The following is a 25,331-nucleotide window of genomic DNA, read 5'->3' as shown; positions in this document are numbered from 1 at the left end:
TTGACCTTCTTGGCGATATAAGATCCTATCTTGCTTAGAGGATCATAATATTTTCTTTCATATTGGAAATACTGTAAATGTTTGGCTAGTAAATCTTGTTATGTCTTCTTAGGATTTTGTAGTCACCCACATATGAAGTCTTCCATCTTTACAGGAAACTTAAAACCCAACTTCCTATGAGAACTTAGATAGTTATCATCAAATTATACCATTTGTTTATAGAACTCCGTAAAACATGGCCAGATGGAAAGGTAGCTTAGCAGTTTGAAAGGTTGTCATGAAAACCCTTGCGTCCTCAAATAGGACCAACTAGGAAATTGAATATACCACCCTTCAAAATATTAGATCACATTCTGTACTTCTTTTGGCACTCTTTCTCTAGGTCTCCCTTCTAATTCTCGAGAAACCTTCATTATGAAATAATCATTAACCTCCTTGTAATGTAGCATGGCCTCGCCTCTCTCAAGTTGAGGGTAGTAAACATATACCAAACTCATACCTGTTGTTGTACCAAGAATACCTATAGTGTTTAGACCTTGGATGTTTGCCTTGACAACACATGCATATACCACATAGGAGGACATATAGAAATTCCTTGAAGTTTCCTCTATGTAGTGGTATATAGAGTCACTAATGAACTAAGCCCAATGAAAGGTTCCCGAATTCTTCCTGAGACTCTAGATATATGTAAATATCCAGCCATGGAACTAGCCACTGATTTCCAACCCTGCCATCCTACTAAGGAACATGATTGCTACAAATAATTCTAGGTGCATTTCTTTTCTTAGCACCAGGGTGGGTAATTTGGATAATATTCTACCCTGCCTTTTAACATACCATTCTTCTCTTATTGTTTGTTCACAAGCCTTCCTGAACCCATTAAATTCCTATTTTATCCGCTCTTTGGTTCTATCTATCTATGCTACAAGTATAGGAATCCCTAACAAATCTTTCAACCCTCCAAGCATTAAATCTGCATATATCCTTTGGTTGTAAACCACTCGTCTCTACTTGGCATCATAATGCTGGATGTATTGTTTCACCAAACCATGCGTGTCTGTAGCAGTCGAGAATCTAGTAGCTTGTATCAAACCGCTCCTTTCCATGTTTAGCATTTTCTCTGTTGCAATTGGTTCTCTCATTCTATCAATTATATCCCTAAGACTACAATCACCTAGGTGCATGTCCAGGTAAAATCTTGTGTTGGGTACCACTTGTGGAAACTTTCATTCAAATTCTCTCTTTAACTCCATTTTTTGGGTGGCCATATCATCTATTTCTTGGATCCCTATCAAAATTTTCTCAAATTACCACTATGTGCTACACACCAAGTTGCTAAAATATAAATATTTAGGCTAACTAAATTCTACCTTTTCGATTCCTCTTTCTTAAGGTACCCAATTTCACTCAAATATTTGTGCAGATTCATTAAGCTGAGTCAAGAATACTTACCTATTTCGCTATGTGAGTCACCTGTAGAGTCTGAGTACGGTACCACTTGCGATTCCTCTGGTGTATTCATGTAAGCTTCTTCGATCTGCCCTGTTGCACTTTTAGTATTGCAAATTATACCATTGCGTGATTTTCGCTTATAACATTACACATTAGTTACAACCTCGCATTATTAGCTTTCAACCTAGAATGGAAGGTAAAACATAAAAAAAACCTAAAAGATGCGGTGAATTTCGAAAACATGCATCCAACGACTATCTTGATGGCTTATGTATTTTTATTACTTCAGATTGCAGGCTTATAGATGTATCAATGATGTACTTTGATAACTATTCATAGTCCATTATTTGTCCACTTCTCGCTAAAGTTTGCTCATTCAATCCTTTCATAATCTCACTTTGGAGCATGTATCGCATCCCTTAAACAATGTTGGGCCTTAGGTTAAACTGATAAGTACTTTGGATAACTTTTAAATCAACTTCCAAGAATCCTTCACTCTCTACTAAATTAAGCTAAGCTCTCATGTTAACATTATATTTGCGGGATATCGGTCTACAGGAGAAATCCAACTTTAAACTTTATAGACTTGTGTTTTCATCTTACCCTTCTCTTCCCCACAAACCTTGAGACATTAATTTCCGAATAGTACTTCTATTGTGGATTAAAATGCTAGCGAAAAAAAAACTTGAACTTTTGCTATTTACTTAACTCCTAACTAAAAATCACTTTATTCTGCCTTATGCTACTATCCCTTTTAAACGTTGCTTATCTTTAGAATCCTTAATTAGCAAAATTTTGGCGGGTCCCCATTTTGTAACATAAATGGGGCATGTTGTGTGTACACATAACAGTTCCAAATTAATTTAAACAAACAGTTCACATGAAAACTGATTTTAATACATTCAACTGATTATATTGAAAAATATAATATCGAACTGAAATAGAGATTCGAATATTATCATCAATAAGATAAATCATTACAACCTTCAACAGAAAAACAACCAAATTATCTTTCCAATTGTAGCCACAAAACTTACAAAACAATTGGATGCACAAGAAACCTCCCAATCACAGTTACAACATGTACAGAAGGATGTAAAATCCACATACCTACAACATATTTAATTGATATATTCGTCAAACACCAAAGTAGATCTTTCACCACCGTAGCTAGTCTTCTCCATGAGGGATTCCGTCCTCAAAAAGGCTAATATGGACCAAGTCCAAATCTCCAGAACCTCACAAGGTTACCACCAAGAAATAATAAATCTAACCTATCCTCAAATGACTCTCTGAGCTCTTTTATAACTTTCTAATGTGCCTTGGCCTTCCATTTCCTTTTGTCTTTTCATTTTCTATTCTCACTTCATAATATTATTCTAATGATGCACTTAAAAAAAAGAATATTATTATACTAATGATTTATTAAAGAATTAAACATGATTTTAATTATCACGCCGAAGGCGTCTCCTACTATGAAATGCACCAGTTAACTTTTGCAAATCAACGGTTGGTATTGTCTAAATGCAGTGCAAGACGATTGAAACATCTTTGACCGTTGATCGATTTTCATCCGCATTTATTTTTGATTGTCATTTTTCTTCAGCATTTCATTTTTGTCCAAAGTCTGCCCATCTCTGACGGCAATATATTTGTCCGTTAGATTTTTCTCACTGACAGTACGGGCAGTTCAGACTTTTAAAAATCTGTGCACAATCGTTTAATATGTAAAGCGTGTTAGAGTGAATTATTGGAGAGACATTTTTTGGGTCGTATCACTCTATTTTTAATTAATATTATATTATGAAAAATGCATCGTATTGGCCTCGGTTTAAACAATTTCTAATGTTGATGGGATAAGAGTCCGTATTACATTTTGTGTGAGTTTTTGATCTGAAACCTGTCTCACGCCAGGAAACTACTCATCTGTTTGGTAAATCGTGCATAAAACAAGCCGATAAATTGAATGCATTGATATTTCTCTTTCCCCAAAGATTTTCATTAAATGCTAATAATAAAGTTTGTCAGTATTGATGGCTGGTGAAGATGGAGTGGAGCCAAGGTAAACATCGCCGAATCTTCTCTTTTTACTTTTTTACTTGATGTCCTCTTCGAGTTTCCATATTCTAACATTGGAGTGCGAAGTAAATAAAAAAACTCTTTTCAAAATAATACAGGGGACAAAATATATGATAAAACTAAAGGAGAAATTTAACATATGATTAAATGAATAGGGGAAAACTTTAAGTATGTTTATTATTCCTTTTAAAAGTTTTAGCTTTGTCATATTTTATTTTATTTATTAAATTGATTTTACTTAAAACTAAAATGAATTAAGATTAAGGGTCAACGTAATAATGCTTTCTCTATATTTTTAAAATAATAATTAAAAATACATTTAAGATTAAATTGTTAATAATTTTTTTAATTAATATTAGTATTATATAGATTGAATTATGTTTATTATTATATATTTTAAATTAAATTTGATTAAGATTATAATTATTAATTAATTAAAATAAAATTTAGTTTTTTTAATTAGAATTAGAATTATATAGTTTTATTTTAATAAACTAATTATTAAATTTTAAGATTGGAAAATACAATAAATATAAAATATAATTGATTAGTTATTATTTCAAAATTTATAATAATCATGAAATAATTATAAATATTTTAATCAAATATATTATAATTATAATTGTAATTAACAATTATTTTAACATCTATAATCATTTTGAATGTTTACAATTATGAATTATTAGTTAGGATTATTATAATCAGAACATTTAAGTAGTGAATTCCATTTTATATTATGTTTTATATAATGTAAATTCATTTTTTAGATAATATTATATATATTTTTCATATTCATTTGGGTACCTATCAAATGATCTTTGGACAAATCAAATCAAATAAAGTTTGAAGTGTAAGACAAAATAATCTTCTTATTTTTTAGATAATATTATATATATTTTTCATATTCATTTGGGTACCTATCAAATGATCTTTGGACAAATCAAATCAAATAAAGTTTGAAGTGTAAGACAAAATAATCTTCTTACACTCAATGAATAAATTTTGAGTATGCATTTATCTTCCCAACACGTGATGTTCAAAAATGCATAGTTGTCACTATTGAGTAAAAATGTCTAGCAATAAAGTTCTAAAATTAAAAATTGTGCAGATAACTCCAAAACAATGCCTCACCAGCCGGTCCTCCTTTTGTCGTAGATTTTATGATGGCAAATTAGCATATGTTCCTTAGGATGATTATATATTACTACCTATTTTGGGCATTTTGCACAATTTTTTCAATTTCTTGCGTTGAAACATTATCTTGTTTTACTGATAAATGCATTGTTTGCAAGTCAATATTTGGAGATCGAAATTGGCAATTGATTTCATCAGTGCCTTGGAGAGTATTGGCAGCCCTTAAATTAGCCTTCCTTTCTTAATGATCAGTTTCGTGCACATCTAAAATTTTCTCAGCAAATAGGAAATTTTCAATAGAAGATATTTTAATGATTGTTTTAGTCCCTTTAAATGTTACCACCATACCAAGAATTTGGGTTTGAATTTTTTTAATAGATCAAATAAATTGATGTTTCTTATCCTTTTAAAACTTCATTTTTCCTCTGTAATTTATTTCATATAGTTTTCTTGCAATTAGATCATTTACACAATTGATAAAACAAATGCTTATATTCAATAAAAAATAATGTAAGGCATATATTCAATTCCATAGTATTTGTAATTATATGAAAGGTGTTTTATCGAACTAGATATATGACATATTTTTGGTGTTTTGTAACCGTGTATTAAGTGTTTAAAAGAATGGCTTTGGTTCTAATCATATTTTACACATGACAAATTCTAAAATATAAATCTTCCTATCCTTGATTTATCCTTGATTTCAAAGACCCAATATTGGTGATAAATGAATGATCTCTATAGGTCACTCATCAAAAAATTAAAATTTGCATTATATCACTTTATCAATTATTGTTTTGGCTATTATTCTTCTCTATAGTTTGAAATCAACTATGCAACTATGTATTCTCTTGCAATAATCAAAATACAATTGAAACAAAACCTTTGAATGAGGAAGATATGCCAAAAAAAATTAGGACCTACTCTACACATGTTGATTTTGCATTTCCTTGAGAGGTTCCAAGGACATTTCAAATGATTATATTCAAGCAAAGATAATGTAAACCATGTATTCAATTTCGTGGTGTTTTTTATTATAGTGTGCATACTTGCTTGTAACACTATTAACAATTGATCATTTTTTCATGTTTATATATACTACCAAGTTCTAACGTATGATTCTTCTTATCCTTTATTTCAATGACCTCTTATTGGTGATAAAGGAATTATCTCTATATGATGAATTTTAAAAAATTATGATTTACAATGTCACTTTATCAATTCTTTTTTTCCCAATATTCCTCAATTTTCCAATGTTTATTATTTTGACCAATATTCTTTTATTCGGCATACCCATTGCACACCAAGGTGCAATTGCTAGTTTAAATATATTTTAAGCCCAAAAGGAAACATTACATAATAAGTTATGATGAATTACAAAACCTTGGAATAATTTTGGTTTGTTGCATGAATTAATGGGCATTCAGAATTGTTTACTCCTTGTCATGACTATATCCATCACATTCTAGTGCACCTTGCCCATTTATCACAGAAGTCCAACGTTCTATAGATTATACCATATTGTATAAAATCTAGGTCAAAACCCTCCGTACCCTTCTCCCAAGCCAGACTTTTCTCAAGAAGAGCGTCTCATATAAGCAAAGGTTTACTCGACATGGAAGGTAAGTAATTAGTATCACGATATTGGCACAAGTTAATTATCAAGATCTCTCTTAAGACAAAGGCGGGTTGCCACGGATATATTTTCTCTTAAGACAAAGGCGGGTAATCCTGAATATATTTCTCATTTGTTCACATTTTTAAGAGACTGATACTTGATTTCATTCCCAATACAACTAATCTTGCTAATTTTTGCTTCAAAGAATCATACTTGCTATGTTGGGTGGATAACTGTAATAGCTGAACTCAAAAATCAATATTGATGTTCAGGGAGAAACATGGAAACAGGTGCAGACAAGATGGATTTGAAAGGGAATATGGAAGACGAAATGTTGTTGAAGTCAACTGTAGAGGAAAACTTTCGTAGGGATCTGTATCCGCCAATTGAACCATACAATTCAGGATTCTTGAAAGTTTCAGAAATTCATTCCTTGTACTGGGAGCAAAGTGGCAATCCAGATGGACATGTAAGCAGCTGACTTTGAATCTTATCAGAATTTGGAAAATCTTCTGTAACTTTGAAAAAGACCTTATATTAGTGGACATTAGAATTGCATGGATCTCTAACAGATTTATGAAAATATAAACACCAACTACATACGTGATCCGTGAATGAAAAAGATAAAAAACATGCCACCAATGTTAAATCCATAATATTGTTTTGAATTGTTACTTATGGCTATTTGTATTAATGATAGTTCTCAAGCCATAAACTATGATGTAAATAATCACACTTGTAGCCAGTTGTATTTCTTCATGGGGGACCTGGAGGTGGTACAAGCAGTGGCAATAGAAGATTCTTTGATCCTGAATTTTACCGTATCATCCTTTTTGACCAGGTTTGCTCTTTGATAATTTGTATTCTAATTTAAGTAGCTTTTATTTCGCACTTGTTTTGTACTAACAAGTCAACTCTGCAGCGCGGTGCAGGAAAAAGCACGCCACGGGCATGCCTAGAGGAGAATACAACATGGGATATTGTTGAGGACATTGAGAAACTTAGAAAACATTTGGAAATTGAAGAATGGCAGGTGTGAATTTTTTTCTAGAATGATATAGGAAGTTTCTTACAAAATCTCATCCATCCTTCATGTACTTATTTTTTCAAAACCGTAGTGTGTAGAGGTAAAAATCGACAACTTGCTAGGTATTGTTGTTTCTTATTTTATATTCCTATTTCAATGTCACATAGGTGTTTGGTGGATCATGGGGTAGCACTATAGCCCTAACATATATCCAGTCATATGTTGAGCATGTGAGCCGGATTCTGCCCTGTATTCTTTTTAATGGATGATAATTGCTTGAATGTTTTTTGTGTATGACTCCTGCTTCATAATTTACCAGAATGAAAACGTTCCTTCTATTTTCTTAAATATATTGTTGATTTGACTTGCTTACTACTTGATGATGATTTCTTTCTAGATCACTGGGGTTGTCCTCAGAGGAATATTCCTCTTAAGAAAGAAAGAATTAGACTGGTTCTACGAGGGAGGTGTAGCTGCAATCTATCCTGATGGTAAGCCTCAGATTTCTTTCGTTAAAGTTTCACGATGCTACTCATAGATATGTTCTCGTAAAGGTTTTTATTAATAATTCTGAAAAGGAGAAATTTGGAGCAATATTAAAGGAAAGTAGAAGGCTGGTAGAGCTTTTACATCTATATTTTAAGGAGTGGAATATGGTGCGGAGTCTGACCAGGTTTTCAGAATTTCACTACCTTTGAGGAGCTCTACAATTATCATTTACTTGTAAGTTTTGCTATTTGAAAAAAGTTCTTCTTCCAAGGTGATCTGTGTGGGGTCCGAGAGTTGCATAAAGGAAAATTGTAATGTCCACAATCGGACGAACCTAGCAAACATGCAATTTTATTTGTATTTTTCTGAATTTTCTTGAGAAAAAATTAAGACCAAACAGCAAGTACAAAATCTGGTCACGAATTTCAAACCATTATTTGTTGATGTCAACAAATCATAAAACCTAAGATGATAAATATACTTAGTTTCAGCAACATGAAACTCTCCAAAAGATATTCAATTTATTTACAACTGAAAATTACGATGCTGATTCAAATAGGACTGGGCACTAATTTTCAGATTTTTTAAAAACAATTTATTGTTACTCTCAAGGCCGTACATCTGTACATATTGCTGATGCAAAGTGTATGGGGGATGGGAAAGTGTTTGCAATAGTCACAAGGCTGAAACATTGGTGTGTTTGAGTAATCCAAGCTAGGGAACACTAAAAGTTGTCGATAAACAGCTGCTAATTATTGCTGATCTTCCCTGGAAACATATGCAACATGTCCAAATCTAATTGTAATCTCCTAGAAATGCCTCCTAACTACTGTTTGCTGATGTATGATGACTGAAACAAGGTAAACCAGCAGCTGATGTGGCCGATCCAATGCACAAATGACTGATTTTGTTCCTCCAAATGTGGCACTCAGCTAGGTTTGCACAAATTACTGATTGAATGTAAAAATGAATGATTTGTTCCTCCAACGGTCTTGCCCAGCTAGGTTTGGCTGATCCAATGCTAAAATGACTGATTTCCTCCAAGTGAGGCACTCAGCTAGGGTTAGCAGATCAAATGCTGAAGACAAAAGTTCGAAGTTTATATAGAAGCTCCCAAATATGATATAGTGATAAACGTTAAAACAAAATTATTTGCTTGCAAATCCAAATTGCCCTAATGCTGGTATCTTGCTTGAAATCCCCAAAAAATCAGCAACAAACACGGTAGTGGGATTGTAGTAAAGTGAAAAATATTTTCGAATCGTCAACATATCAGCACAATTTTGATCCCCAGATGGAATCAGTTAAAATGGGAAACAAGGGTTTTTGTCATCAATCCCAAATGTGGAATTCAAGAGTGTCTTCATTCCTTCAGACCTTGAATAAACCAAGGGTTTTTGTCCTTGGATGCCCTAGATTGAACAAACTACTCAAATCATAAGCTTGGATGCAAAATGATAACTTGAGTGATGATCAAATGAGAAGCCAAGTGCTTAAGACAAAAAATTGAAAGTTTGTGTAGAAACCCTCAAATATGATATAGTGACAAAACAAATTATTTGCTTGCAAATCCAAATTGTCCTAACACTGGTATCTTGTATGAAATCCCCAAAAAATCAGCAACAAACACGGTAGTGAGACTGTAGCAAAGTGGAGATTATTAGTATTATGGTATTCGAATGAATTAACATTAATAATGAAAAGCTCTTAAAAGAGATTACAAACCAGAAGTTTCTAAACAAAACAAAAAAAGTAATTTAGAAACTAGCTAACTTGACTAAAAATTACATAACTGACCATTAATATTAAATAGGCTAAATATTAATCTAATACCCTCCCTTAATGGTCAATCTGTCAACTACACCAAGTTCCCCCTAAATTTAACAAACTTATCCGGACTTAGGGATTTGGTGAGAATATCTGCAGTCTGATCCTTTGTCAAAACATACTGCAGCTGAACTGATCCGTCTTCTACCAACTTGCAAATCCAAATTGCCCTAATGCTAGTATCTTGCATGGAATCCTCAAAAAATCAGCAACAAACTAAAGAAACACAGAAAATACTGAGAGGGGGGGCGGGGGGCGTGAATCAGTATTTTAACAAATTTTATCTTGAAACTATCAGAACATGTAACAAGGAATTCTCAAAAGAACATTAACACATGATATCACGTGGAAAACCCTTTCAGGTAAAAAATAACGGTTCAAAAGCTTTCAATAGCAATATATGGGCACCAATCTAGGATACATAAGTGAGCACCAACTCACACACAAGAGCACAAACTCTCAAAATGCTCAAGCACCAACTTTAGATCACTGAGGCACCAACTTTGAACACTTTTAAAAAAAAATTCTTCAAAACAAGAAGATCATTGTATCAATCTGAACATTTAAAATTATAACAGCAGCATCTTCAAATGAATAAAGGTTCTCACATAGAAATAATCCAGTCAGCTGCACCATGAAGATAATTATATTTTTCCTTTGTAGACACAATTTCTATCATCAGAATCCCCACAAATGACATAGAGGTCATATCTATAATATCTCTTCCATAAACTTAATTAAAGCCAATATCAATTCATGACTTCTTCAGCTACATACAACACACTAAAAAATTTGTAAGCAATTTGGAATTTATTGTCCGGACTTTGCAAAATCTATGAACCATGCTTATGCCCAAAAAGATTATCATCAATATTTTTAAGAGTCTTCATCCACGAATCAGCTTTCTGCATTAACACATGTGAGAACACTCCATATTCAATAACAACATCATCAAGATTTTTTAATACACAAAGCGCTTTTCACAAAGATTTCCAACCAACTTTTAATATTCAAGCAATTCCCCCTAAATACATTTGTGACACAGACACCTTTTTCTTCACACACCATCTATCATTTTAGAAAAACAATACATCACTTGTCATAATCACTTTTTGCAGAGATGAATGAATCATCCTTGTCGCAGAACAAAAAAAAACGGTTCTGCAAATCTGCACCTTAAAAAAAAACGACCCTTCATGCATCATATCCTTTAAGAGAGCTACACGCACTTATCACACTTCAACCAAAGAGCTGCCAAAACTCCAGTCTTCAGAAAATACGATATTACTTTCCAGCAAATACCATCATTTCAAAGCGAGTCCACCCGTGCAAGTAGACATAATCAAAGAATTTCAGCATGTGCAAATCACTTAACCATTTCCAAAAACGCAAGGAAACAAGATGTTTTTTAAAAAAAAAAAACGAAAAAATGCTGCCATAGCCAAAACAATGTTTTTACATACACGTATCATTGTGTTTGTTAAAAACAAACATTCTTTGAACCGCCATTGCAAAAAAAAATGGACCACAACCTTACGTGTCCTTACTCGTCCAAACAGAAAAAGCACAACCTGAACATGATTCCAACGAACCACTACCTATCTCAGCCACATAAAAAAATTGTCTTTATCTTATTGAGCTGCTGAAAACATACGACTTTTGGAAGAGTCGAAAAATAAAAATGTTTTTTTTTACATAATTCTTAACTGCACTACCTGTAGCAAACGAGCTTCTTTAGTTGAAGAAAAAAACAAGGAAACTTTGCTTTACTCCAAAACAGGAGACATGCCATACGTGAAGAAAAGATTACAAAGCATTGTTGAACCGTCATGGAGACACAAAAACAACTAACTCATGGAAGCTGTGGCATAAAATGGCTTGATAAGAACATGTAGGCAAGCAGAGAGCTGAAACACACAAGTCAAGCAGCTCAAATGAACAAATTATCAATGACAAAATAAACTCAACAATCTCCCCCTTTTTGACATTGATAGTAACCCAAAAATACTGAAACAAACTGAACCAAGAAGCTCCCCCTGTCTCACTTCTCCCCCCTTGACATCAATGACGAAACCAAAACTGAATAGCTGAAATCAATCGGTATACCTGAGCTGGGGCATGAAGTGAATCATTAAGAACTCCCCCCTTGAGTCCATCCTATGAATCAGTGTTGGAGTGAAACCACTCCAAGTTTCTGCCTTAGAAATTCAAATGTCTCTTTTGGGAGTGGCTTGGTAAACACATTAGCAATTTGTTCTTATGAGACACATATTCCAACTTAACAACTTGATTAGTGACCTGTTCTCTTAAAAATTGATATTTAATTGGAATATGTTTAGTTCTAGAGTGCAAAACAGGATTTTTTGAAATATTGATCGCACTTGTATTGTCACAGAAAATAGAGATAGGATTAACAGACTCAACCTTAAAGTCTTCCAATGTGTGTTTCATCCAAATTACTTGTGTACAACATGATACAGCTGCAATGTACTTTGCTTCAGCTGTAGACAAAGAAATAGAAGCTTGTTTTTTGCTTAGCCAAGAAACAAGACAACCACCAAGAAAGAAAGCACGTGCTCTTTCTATTATCTACTGAACCTCCCCAATTTGCATTAGTATAGGCTGCTAGTGTAAAATCTTGACATTTAGGATATCATAAGCCAAAATTCATTGTACCCTTAAGGTATTTAAAGATTCTCTTAATTGCTTGCACATGAGTGTCTTTAGGTGTAGCCTGAAACTTTGCAACATATTCAACTGCCTATATAATGTCAGGTCTAGTAGCTGTAACATAAAGCAAACTGCCTACCATAGACGTATAATATGTTTGATTTACACTAGGAGACTCATCATCTTTACTAAGTTTACATCCTGTTACCATAGGTGTACTTACAGGATGACAATCTTCCATTCTGAATCTTTTCAGCTTCTCTCTAATGTACTTGGTTTGAGAAATAAAAATACCTTCTTGAGATTGCTGAATCTGTAATCTCAAAAAATAGGATAGTTCTCCCACATAGACATTTCAAATTCTTTCGTCATGTTGGTAGCGAAATCCTTACACATACCTACACAGTCATTGCCAAAGATTAGATCATCCACGTAAACCACAACAACCAAAATGCTTTTACCTTTCTTTTTCACGTAAAGGTTGCTGTCCGCTACTCCTTTTCTAAAGCCTTGTTGTGTAAATACTTATCCAACCTGCCATACCAAGCCCGTGGAGCTTGTTTAAAGCCATACAATGCCTTTTTCAGCTTACACACATTATCAAGCTTCTTTGACAAAACAAATCCATTAGGTTGTTCAACATAAACATCTTCACTTAAAGTTCCATTAAGAAAGACAAATTTGACATCCATCCGAAATACTTTAAAGCCTTTAAATGAAGCAAAATCAATAAATAAATAATTGCTTCAAGACGTGCTACAGGAGTAAAAGTCTCATCATAATCTATACCTTCCACCTAAGCATACCCTTTGCACACTAACCATGCTTTATTTCTCACAGCCTGACCACATTCATTTAATTTATTCTTGAAAACCTATTTTGTGCCTATTACTTTCCTGTCCTTGGGTCTAGGCACAAGTTCCCATGCATACTTCTGAATTTGATTGAGCTCTTCTTTCATCGGTTGCTATCCAATGCTTATCTTCAACTGCTTCTTCAAAATTCTTAGGTATAAACATAAACAACAAGGAAACATCTTCATCTTCAAAATAATTAACATTCCTCCTAGTAGCTCTAGTTCTATTTTCAGGTAAGATTTGATCAACAGGGTGATTTTTTTGCACAAACTTAGGAGTCTTAAAAGTAGTCTTACCATGATCATTTTTTGATTCATTTTCAGAATGTGTATCTGCTGTCCCAAATTGCAAACTAGAAGAAGGAGAAGTGCTTGTTACCTTTGATTGAACATTTTTAGAGCTATTTTGAACATTATTATTTGTTGTTCCAGCTTGTGTATTTGAAGAAGAAGGTTGGGCAACACCTTTGCTATCTCATTTTGAGCACTGTTTCCACCATTTCCATTCTCATTACAAGTGTTAGTAATCTCATGAACTTTAACATTAACGCTTTCTACAATTTTATGTAATCTTTTATTAAAGCATCTGTAAGCTTTACGTTTAGAAGAGTAGCCGGAAAAGATACCTTCATTAGATCTAGGATCAAACTTACCTAGATTATCATCATCTCTTTTTATAAAACAGGGACTACCAAAAATTCTGAAATACTTAACAGTAGCTGGCTTACCTTTCCAAAACTCATAAGGAGTTTTGTTATGCTTTGCTCTCAACAAACCTTTGTTCCGAATATAAATTGCTGTATGAACAACTTCTCTCCAGAAAATGTCACTAACTTTAGCCTCATTCATCATGCTTTTGACCATTTCTTGAATAGTTCTATTTTTCCTCTCAACAACTCCATTTTGTTGAGGTGTTCTAGGTGCTGAAACCTGTCTCTTAATCCCATTTTTCTCATAGAAACTAACAAACTTGTAGAAGTAAAGTCTCCTCCATTATTAGAATGTAAACACTTGATTTTTAAATCTTTTTCATTCTCAACTAAAGCTTTGAATGCTTTAAATTTTTCAAGAGCTTCAGATTTTTCTTTCAAAAAATTCACCCAGGTCATGCGAGAAAAATCATCTATCAAAGCATAGAATATTTTTCACCTTGTAAACTTGCTGTCCTAGTAGCTCCACATAGGTCAATATAAACTAATTCAAGTGGTTTAGTGCTGTAAGTCTTTAGATTTAAAACTTGTTCTAATTTGCATACCCAGCTGACAATCCTTGCAAATAATATCTGCTAGTTTCTCAAGCTGTGGCATGTCTCTAATAGTTTCTTTCTTGTTGGTTTGAACCAGATTGTCAAAATTCATATGCCCAAGTCTCCTATGCCACAACCAAGTTTCATCAAGCTGACTCAAACAACACTTTTCACCATTAGAATCATCAAGAATATATAAATTATTTTCTGCTCTAGTTGCATTAGCAATATACTTTCCACTTTTACTTATGACACAACAGTTTGAATTAAAAACAAGATCATATCCTTGATCACATAACTGATTGACACTCAACAGATTGTGTTTCAAACCTTTAACATACAGGACATTCTCAATTTTAGTTTCTCCATCATTTAAGACAAGAGTACCTATACCTGCAACTCTTGTTGAAGAGTTACGTCCAAATCTGACTTTACCTCCATTCATTCTTCTAAGAGTCATAAATTTGCTCGTCACTAGTCATATGCCTGGAACAACCACTATCAACGTACTAGATGTCTTTCTCATTTTGTGCTAGGAAAGTAGTTTGCACAACTAAAGACATTTTGGAACTTGGCTTCTCCTTTTTCCTCCAAAATCTAACATTCTCCTTTGCTTTTCGTTTTCATCCACCTTTTTAGATGAATCTGTCAAGACACTTTTACAAAACTTTGCAGAATGACCAAAGTTATTGCATTGATAACAAATGATATTGTAATTCCTTAGAGAAGCAAAATGATTTTTATTCACAAAACAAAAATTTCTTCTAGGAAACATTCTGTCGTTTACAACTTGGTGACTAAAATAGTTGCAAGAAAAGCTGTAACCATAAAAATAAGCATTGTTAGATCTAGTCATATGAGTTTGTCCAGCATGAGAAATCTTATTGAAATTACCATTTCTGTTTTTAGAATTAGAACCAGCATTAGGCTTCTGTTGTTCACCTTCAGAGGATTTAGGACATTGACCTTCATCATGGCCAACTCCACTTTTGTCAAGTGAATGTTTTTGAGAATTCTACAGGCCATGTAGAGTCATGGTACCTTTCTGAAAAGTGTTCTCATTACTAAACTGCTGTGAGGATTTTTCAAAATTTCATAACTAGACAACTTCATTTTCAAGCTTTTCACAATCAAGCTCCTTGTCCTTGAGTTGTTTTCTAAGACCTTCTTCAAGCTTCTTGGCTTTTTTAATCTGCACTTTAAGATCTTCAATTTGTCTTCAGCAACCTCTAATGCAAGAGTTTTTTTAGAAGCCTTGTTACCTTCCTCTTGTAGCAGCATTTTTAGACCCTATTTCTTCTTTCTAAGCTTCTTAATTTCATCGAGTGCACAAATAAGTTCTTGTTCCAAATTAGTTTCAACTTTTTCATCGTATTTAGACAAAGTTTCTTCTAAAGCCATGAATAGGACTTCTCATCATTTAATGACTCTCCTTCACTAGCTTCTAATGAGCATCTTTTCTCTTTCGAATAGACTTCTTTTGGAATAATGAAACTTTTTGCCTTTCCTTAGGAATTTCTACTTGCTGTTTTTGTATTCATTTTCCCAACTGCTGTCTTCATCCTTCTCATAAAGACATTTTGAAGCAAATTGTCCTTTCTTCCCGCAATTAAAATATGTTAAGGACAGCTTGCCCTTATACTTACCAGAACTCTTCTTTGATTTTGTCACAAAATGAGCTTCTTCACCATCACTTTCTTCCTCTAAACTGTCATTAGATGCAAGACTCTTATCTTTGCCCTTCTTTGATACTTTAAAAGCAGTTTCCCGTTTTGAAGATGCTTCAACATTTGTTCTCATTTCATAGCTATCAAGATCCTATGTAACTTATCAACTGTAAGCTTATCAAGTTCAGCCATCTCTTCAATAGCTGAAACTTTAGCATCAAATCTTAGAGGTAGTGACCTTAAGATTTTTGGAACAACAATTTTATTATCCATTTTCTCTCCCAAGCCTTTCAGGGAATTAAACACTTCATCAACTCTCAAGAAATATGTTGCTATGCTTTCCTCTTCTCACATTTTGAGACCTTCAAACAGCATCCTATGTGTTCGAACTTTTTGCATTTTTAACCTTCTTGTCTCCTTCGTAAGCATTCTGAAGTTTTTCCCACATAGCCTGAGCTGACTCATAATGCATGACTTTAACAAACTTTGCCTCCAACAATCCACATAAAATCGCATTCATGGCCTTGACATTAATTTCAAAGGCCTTCTTTCCATCAACATTTGTGGGTGGGTTAGAAGGAGGTGTGTGGCCATTAACAATACTCATCCAAACATCAAAACCTAGAGACATAATATATGTTTTCATACAAACATTCCATGATCAAACAAGGGAGCTCTGTTGGTTGCTAGACCTTCAAGGGCATTCATTTTAAACTAACATGATCAGACCCTCAGGCTTTCAAGCTTTGACAGAAGGTGATCGACTCTAATACCAATTAAAGAAACATAGAAAATACTGAGAAGGGGGGGTCGGGGGGGTGAATCAGTATTTTAACAAATTTAATCTTGAAATTATCAGAACATGTAACAAGGAATTCTCAAAAGAACATGAACACATGAGATCACGTGGAAAACCTCTTTGGGTAAAAAACCATGGTTCAAAAGCTTTCAATCGCAATATGTGGGCACCAACCTAGGTTACATAAGTGAGCACCAATTCACATACAAGAGCACAAACTCTCAAAATGCTGAAGCACCAACTTCAGATCACTGAGGCACCAACCTCGAACACTTTAAAAAATAACTTCTTCAAAACAAGAAGATCGCTGTATCAATTTGAACATTTGAAATTATAACAGCAGCATCTTCAAATGAATAAAGGTTCTCAAATAGAAATATCTAGTCAGCTGCACCATGAAGATAATCGTATTTTCCTGTGCATACACAATTTCTATCGTCAGAATCCTCATAAATGGCATAGAGGTCATATCTATAATATCTCTTCCATAAACTTAATCAAAGCCAATATCAATTCATGACTTCTTCAGCGACATACAGTGCACTCAAAATATTGTAAGCAATTTAGAATTTTATTGTCTGGTCTTTACAAAATATATAAACCATGCTTCTGCCCAAAAAAGATCATCATCGATATTTTTAAGGTCTTTATCCACGAATCAGCTTTTTGCATTAACACACGTGAGAACACTCCATATTCAATAACAACATCATCAACCATCTATCATTTTTGAAAAACAATACATCACTTGTCATAATCACTTTTGGTAGAGATGAATGAATCATCCTTGTCGCAGAACCAAAAAAATGGTTCTGCAAATCTGCACCTTAAAAAAACGACCCTTCACGCATCATATCTTCTAAGAGAGCTACACACACTTATCACACTTCAACCAAAGAGCTGCAAAAACTCTAGTCTTCAGAAAATACGATATTACCATCATTTCAAAACGGTTGCACCAGTGCAAGTAGACATAATCAAAGAATTTCAGCCTGTGCGAATCACTTAACAATTTCCAGAAACGCAAGGAAACAAGACGTTTTCTTTTGAAAAAAACCTCCAACAAAGAAAACCCTGCCATAGCCAGAACAATTTTTTTACATACACGTATAATTGTGTTTGTTAGAAACAATTTTTTTTTGAAACCGCTACTGCACATAAAAATGGACCACAAACTTAAGTGTCCTTACCCATCCAAACAAAAAAAGCATGACATAAACATGATTCCAGCGAACCACTACTCCCTAGCTCAGCCACGTAAAAAAAACGTCTGTATCTTATTGAGCTGCTGAAAACATACGACTCTTGGAAGAGTCGAAAAATAAAAATACGTTTTTTTTGCATAATTCTTAACCGCACTATCTATAGCAAATGGGCTTCTTCAGTGGAACAAAAAAACAAAGAAACTTCGCTTCACTCTAAAATAGGACACGTGGCATACGTGAAGAAAAGTTTACAAAGCATTGTCGAACCGTCATGGAGACACAGAAACAACTAACTCATGGAAGATGTGGCATAAATGGCTTGATAAGAACATTTAGGCAAGCAGAGAGCTGAAACACACAAGTCAAGCAACTCAAATGAACAAAACATCAATGACAAAAACAAACTCAACACAAACATGGTAGTGGGACTGTAGCAAAGTGAAAGATGTTTTCAAAATTTCAACAAATCAGCGCAATTATGATTTTAAAATGGAATTCGATTAAAATGGGAAACAAGGCTTTTCCTCCTTGATCCCAACTGTGGAATCCAATAGTGTTTTCTTCCTTTCAAACCTCAAACAAACCAAGGGTTTTTGTCCTTGGATGCTCTACATTGAACAAACTTCTTAAGTCATAAAACTGGATGCGTAAGGATAATTTGAGTGATGATCAAATGAGAAGTCAAGTGCTCCTTTTATACTTTCTACTTTCCTTTATATTAAAAAATGGGCTCTAGCAAATAACAATACTATTTTTTAAAAGTATTAATGTTAAAAAATGTTTTATTTTAAGTGTTGAAAAACTCTATTATACTAATATTATTAATAAGTTGCCGCTTTTAATTAGGAATTAGTGGGCCTTTGTAATGTTCCCTTTTTGAAATAGGATTTAATAATAAAATTTATATATAAAAATACAATATAATATAATTAAAATTTACTTAAGTTTAATGAATGGCCAAAATACATGAAAGAATGGAGCATATGAATTAAGGAAGAATTAATGGAAGAAGAAAGGAATGGAAAGAAATTATGGAAGTGACTCTTTCAAAGGGTAGACATGATGAATGGTTGTATTCTTTTAAAGGGTTGTAATTGTGAAAGGCTGTGACTCTTTCAAAGGGGAGAAATTATGAAGGGTTGTACTCTTTCAAAGGGTGGTAATTGGGAATGGTTGTAACTCTTTCAAAGGGCAGAAATTATGAAGAGGTGTGACTTCTCTCTCACATTGGAAGATATAAAGGGGAGAAGGTTTCATTTGAGGACATCTAAGAGAGGTCAATTCAGAAAATAACTTATTATTCTCAAAGACAGGAATGAGGGGTAGTGACTCAATCTTAATGAAAGGTGATGACACTTTTGCCAATAAAGGAGAAATCATTCCAAGCATTCAAAGAGCACTTATCAATCATTACTCATGAATCCATCAAGCAATCATCAACTATCAAATCATGCCAACAATCAATTAGCAAATCATCACTCTATCAAATCAACATCCATTCAATCAACATTCACCAATATATCAAAATAGTATTCATTACATCATCACTCATCAATCATCTAATCAACAATCACTTAGTCATTGTTATGGGAAATCGATGTTATGTTAAACAATGAAGACGAAGTCTCCTTAGATAGAAAAATACAAGACGATGTTTTTAAACATAACAATTGTTAACTGAAGACGAAAATAGAAACTAACTAAACTAAACAAGATGACCATTAAAGAACATTACATTATTCTAATACCCTCCCTTAATGGTCTTCGTACGAACTACCCTATAGAAGATAATCTGCAGGTCGTTTGATCACAAACGCGAAGAAGGCTACTCCTTTTCTTCAGAACACACTATTGCTGTTGACACCCTCCATGGATTTGCAGAATGCTAATGATCAAGATAACCAAAAACCTTCCAACCTAATGTTGGGAAAACAAAAAACTGCCCCTCCTTGTAGCTAGAGACACCGAGAACAACTTCTCAAATTGAAACCGCGATTTTGAGGGAAAATTGGCAAACCCTTGTGCAGATTGTTGCCATAGCAACTCTATGTGTGATCCATAACAACTGCAAGAAACCACGATTTTTGTGGACAAAATTGTCAAACCCTTAAAATTGAAGTTACAAATTATCCTTTTTAAAAAAAAAGGGTAAAAACACTAGAACAAGAACACCTGTCAATTTTTGAGGAAAAAATTATAAACCCTTACAAATAATAATTTTTCTCAAGACAAAAAATTAGAAAAACCCAAATAACCAAAATCCCATGTGAACTTCGTGAATTACAGATGAGACATGATTTTTGAGGAGAAAAATTGATAAAAACACTCACATGATTTTTTGTGCAGAAAAATAAAAAAACCCAACAAACAATTTTTGAGGAAAACTCGTCAAAACCCACAATAATTTTTTAATGTAAAACCCACAAATAATTTTTAAGGAAAAAATTATTAAAAACTAGAAAATAATTTTTTCCTTTTTAGGGACAAAAAGTTATAAAAACCTAGAAACGAAAAAACCGTTGCACAGAGAATACATCGCCAAAACCCTTCACGTGCAAAAACAGTCACTTGCATAGATTTGTCGTCTTGCGCCAAAAACAATAAAAAGCAGGCTTGAAAAGGGCCACAGTGCCAGAAAAACGTGTTGGCAAAATGTGAAAATTGCGGCAAAAAAAAATGCGATCAATTTAGAAAAAAAATGCAATGTAGTTTTGCAAACAACCTTGTTGGAAAAAATCGCGAATAAACACGCTGCCTTCAAAACGTGAAATCTTAAAAAATGCGGGTAGAAAATGAAGATTGCTGCCCAGAACCTGCCGCTTAGAAAAAAACACGGGCTGAAACAAACCCACTGCCACTACGAAAATTAGAGAACAAAAAAACACGTGGAGTAAAAAAGTGATCCAAAAGAAATCTTCACGCGACCCAGAAAACGATAACTCAAAAACCCTAGTGATTTAGACTTTTTTTCATTAAAAAAACCTTAAATTTTTTTTTTTGGAAATTATATCCAGGTAGCAAGAGGATAAAAAATTCGCCAAATTCTGAAAAGCCCCATTGACTTGCTCTGATACCATATTATGGTAAATCGATGTTATATTAAACGATGGAGATGAAGACTCCTTAAATAGAAAAATACAAAATGATGTTTTTAGACAAACAATCGTTAACTGAAGACGAAAATAGAAACTAACTAAACTAAACAAGATGACCATTAAATACACCTGCGCACCGGTTTGAATGGGATAAAGCCATCAAGTACGAAGAATCCAACGTGAAGAAAGTCAATTTGGGGAGCGATGGCAATCCAAAGGTGATCCTGGTCAGGGACGATTGGAAATCCATACTGAAAGCAATAGCGTTTAAATTTTTTTTGGAATACAAGGATGTGTTCGCATATACGTATAGAGACTTGAAGGGAATACCTCCAGAACCGTGCGTACATAGAATACCCCTTGAACTTGGCGCCCAACCCGTACGGAGAAGGTTGTACAAAATGAATAAGAATTACGCGGCAAAGGTGAATGAAGAAATTGAGAAGATGCTAGAGGCTGGCATCATCTTTAAGGTTGAAACCATCGATTGGGTCTCAACAATTGTTGTCTCCCTGAAGAAAGAAGCAAATCAGATCAAGATGTGTGGATTTTCGTTGCCTAAATGCCATAACCATTAAAGATCCCTTCCCAATCCCGTTCACGGACATCATCTTGGAGGAGGTGGCAGGCCACGAGATATACTCATTTCTGGATGGATTTTCAGGATATAGCCAGATTAGCATTGCAGAGGAAGACAAGCTGAAAACAACGTTTATAGTGGAGGACGGGGTGTATGCGTACAATCGGATGCCCTTTGGCCTGTGTAATGCTCCGACCACCTTCCAACGGATCATATTGCACATTTTTGACGGGACGTCTGTTGGAAGTTTCAAGGCATTCCTCGATGATTGGTCTATCTACAGTAAGCAGGGAACCCATTTAAATGCACTCAGGGAATGAATGGAGAGATGTCGGCGGGCCCGATTGGCCCTGAACCCCAAGAAATGTCGATTCATGGTACCACAAGTTAAGCTTCTGGGGCACATTGTGTGCAAGGAAGGGTTGAAGACGAACCCCGATAAGGTAGGAGTTATTGTGAACATGGAGAGTCCGATGGATGTCACGGGAGTAAAATCCTTTCTCGGACATGTCGGCTACTATAGAAGATTTATCAAGAGTTTTGCACAAGTCTCTTGTCCTTTGGACAAACTCACGAGAAAAGGTGAACCGTTCAAGTGGGTAACAAAACAAGAAGAAGCATTCAAGGAGTTAAAATCCCGACTAGTGAGTGCACCAATCCTAGTGTACCCTGACTGGGACAAAGAGTTCCATGTTCACATCGACGCCTCCAACTATGCCATTGGTGCCACTTTGGTACAGGTGGGCGTTAAGGGATTGGATCACCCCATTTGCTTCGCCAACTGATTGCTTTCCAAGGCCGAACAGAACAATAGCATGACAAAAAGGGAGGCACTTGGAATGGTGTACTCCATACAGAAGTTTCGCCATTATCTCCTTGCAACACCATTCACCTTTTATGTGGACCATCAGGCCTTGATATATTTGGTGAATAAGCCAATAATCCAAGGATGGGTAAGCCGATGGTTTTGATGTATTTGGTGAATAAGCCAATAATCCAAGGATGGGTAAGCCGATGGTTTTGATGTATTTGGTGAATAAGCCAATAATCCAAGGATGGGTAAGCCGATGGTTGTTATTGTTTCATGAGTTCACTTTCACTATCATAGTACGGTCGTGGAAGAGCCATATCATCGCCAACCAGTTGTCAAGAATCAAGTTTGGTGAACCCACGGAAGGGGTGAATGAAGATTTCCCAGATGCCCATTTGTTTCAAATAGTAGCATTACCTCCATGGTACAAGAATATTGGGGAGTGTTTGTCCACTTCAACATTTCTAGGGGACATGCCGCCAGGGGAGCGACATAAGTTGACACTAAAGAGCAAAACCTTCCAGCTGATCAATCGCCTACTGTACAAGATGGGACTTGATCAGATCCTCCGTAGATGCATGATGGAGGAGGAAATTCTGAGTGTACTAAAAGAAGCTCACGACGGACTTGCAGGAGGCCACATGGGACTTGATGCTACCGCACGGAAGGTACTATTGGCAGGGTAGTGGTGGCCAACCTTGCATAATGATGCATGAGAAGGGGTTGTGGGATGTGATACATGCCAGCGTACGGGGAAACCACTTAAGCGGGATTTTATGCCTCTGTTCCCTTCTCAACTGTAGGAACTATTCAAAAGATGGGGTTTGGATTTTGTGGAACCCCTGAAGGTGAGCAACATGTATTGATGCCGATACATTGTCGTGGCCACATAATATCTCACCAAGTGGGCCGGAGCGAGAGCTCTCCCAGACAACACTACCGTGAGTACGACAAGGTTCCTGTACGAGCAAATTGTGACCAAGTTCGGGATTCCAATTCAGATTACAAGTGATCGAGGAGTTCACTTTGTTAACCAGGTCATTCGAATGATGACAACAAAGTTTAAAATCTTCCACAATCTATCCAGTCCGTACTATCCTCGAGCAAATGGGGCGGAAGCTACAAACAAGATACTCGTATCCATCATTTATAAGCCATGTGGAGTGGAACAGGAAGACTGGGAGGAGCGTCTTCCTGCGGTACTCTGGGTGTACCGTACAACATACAAGGTGACAACGAGTCACACCCCGTTCCAACTTATGTACGGCCAGGAAACCGTGGTGCCGACAGAGTACACTGTACCAAGCTTAAGAATTGCAGGAGACAATCGGCTAGGGGATGAAGAAAGCTTGAATGCTCGTCTTATGAACCTCACCAAGTTAGATGAACATCGGATGGTGGCACAGTGGGCGATGGAAGTGGCCCAACGTTGATGGAAGTATTGGCATGACAAACATCTTCGACGGATAAACTTCCGTCTCGGTCAGTTGGTTCTGAAGTATAACGACCGCGATGAACTTTGACTTGGTAAGTTCAAAGTTCGTTGGTTGGGGCCCTATAAAATCAGGGAAGTAGGGAAAAATGGAGCAATAAAAATTTCCACCTTGGACAACAATCCTATACGTGACCCTGTAAATGGCTCCAAATTGAAGCTTTATCGAGAACGTGATAAACCAGTGGTAGCCATCGATATGTTGGGGCCTTGGGCCATGCAACGAAGAGGGACTGGACAATTGGAAGGAGTAAGGAAATAGAAGAAGATCCGGTGGTCGTCGTAGAGCCTTACAGAGTCAACGAAGGTTGGGCCAAACCACTCACTTTCATAGAAGAAAGGTTGGTGCTGAAGCAAGTCGAAGGCATTGCAATGCCTCGAATTTATAACCACCTTACGAATGCCTATTTTGGTGACTCAGCCGTGTGGATACGCCTCACCAAACATTGGAGAAAAAGGGCCCTGTATGAAGGACCTCGTGAGGGTTACACTGCATATGACATTGACAAGGAAGCGGAAGCAAGAAGAAAGGAGGAACTTGCTGGAAAGGAGGAAGAGCCGGTCGACCTGGAAGAATAGATAGATTTGGAGGAGTACGGTGCAACTCTGGGACCATGTTTGAAGATGGTACTAAAGGTTGAGGATTTGTTTGTGGTACCAACACGTCTAGGTGAGTAGGACGCAAGCCCCAACTCGCTTTATCGAGTAATTCCTAATCCTGCAGGCCCACTTCAGGTTGATGGCGAAAAGGTAACATGGTACCAACTGTACGGGGGACGGTATATAGATGGACGCTACAAAGGAGTGGGGCCGACACCACTTCTTGATAAAATTTGGGACCTGGAATACGTAGGTACGTGTTGCTCGGAGGAATGCTATAGAAGGCCACCGTACGTGTGCACATGGCTACATGATTCTGAAATCAAAGTGAGACCTGAGGGAGATTCCACTGGGGTAAAAAGGAAAATGCAAGAACTGGAGAATGGGAATGATGTTGAAGAAGGACCGAGCAGAAAGCTAAGGAAAGGAGTTGGCAATAGAGTAAAACTGAGGAAGTGAACTGACAAGTACCATAGTAAATTGAAGGTATGAAGGTTAAAATTAAGAAGTACTTGCCAAGTGAAAATATTAAAAGAATATTTTAAAAGGAGAATACTAAAAATGGAAAAAGCAAGGCAAGTATCAAACATTAAAGGGAAAGGGTTAGGAAATATTAAAAAATTAAAACAAATGGGAAATATTATAAGGTTAGTTAAAGAAAAATTACATGTGAAAAAATGAATA

General features: G+C 35.3%; 1 protein-coding gene across 3 annotated transcripts in view; it reads left to right on the top strand.

Moving 5' to 3' along the window:
- The first annotated feature begins 6,135 nt into the window (after positions 1-6,135).
- Positions 6,136-25,331, top strand: part of LOC131070931 (proline iminopeptidase-like) — a 248,156-nt gene continuing 228,960 nt past the window's right edge. Inside the window, exons 1-6 of one of the 3 annotated variants that reach the window (XM_058006623.2) lie at positions 6,136-6,287; positions 6,556-6,752; positions 7,026-7,124; positions 7,206-7,316; positions 7,478-7,540; positions 7,708-7,801. In XM_058006623.2, coding sequence (XP_057862606.1) covers positions 6,281-6,287; positions 6,556-6,752; positions 7,026-7,124; positions 7,206-7,316; positions 7,478-7,540; positions 7,708-7,801 — 571 coding nt within the window. In that variant the 5' untranslated portion in view covers positions 6,136-6,280. Of the gene's footprint in view, positions 6,391-6,555; positions 6,753-7,025; positions 7,125-7,205; positions 7,317-7,477; positions 7,541-7,707; positions 7,802-25,331 lie in introns of all 3 variants that reach the window. The other 2 variants (XM_058006625.2, XM_058006624.2) reach the window with 2 other exon arrangements.

The sequence above is a fragment of the Cryptomeria japonica genome, chromosome 1, assembly GCF_030272615.1.
Source record: "Cryptomeria japonica chromosome 1, Sugi_1.0, whole genome shotgun sequence".
Lineage (NCBI taxonomy): Eukaryota > Viridiplantae > Streptophyta > Pinopsida > Cupressales > Cupressaceae > Cryptomeria > Cryptomeria japonica.
This window is presented reverse-complemented; position numbering and strand designations above follow the sequence as displayed.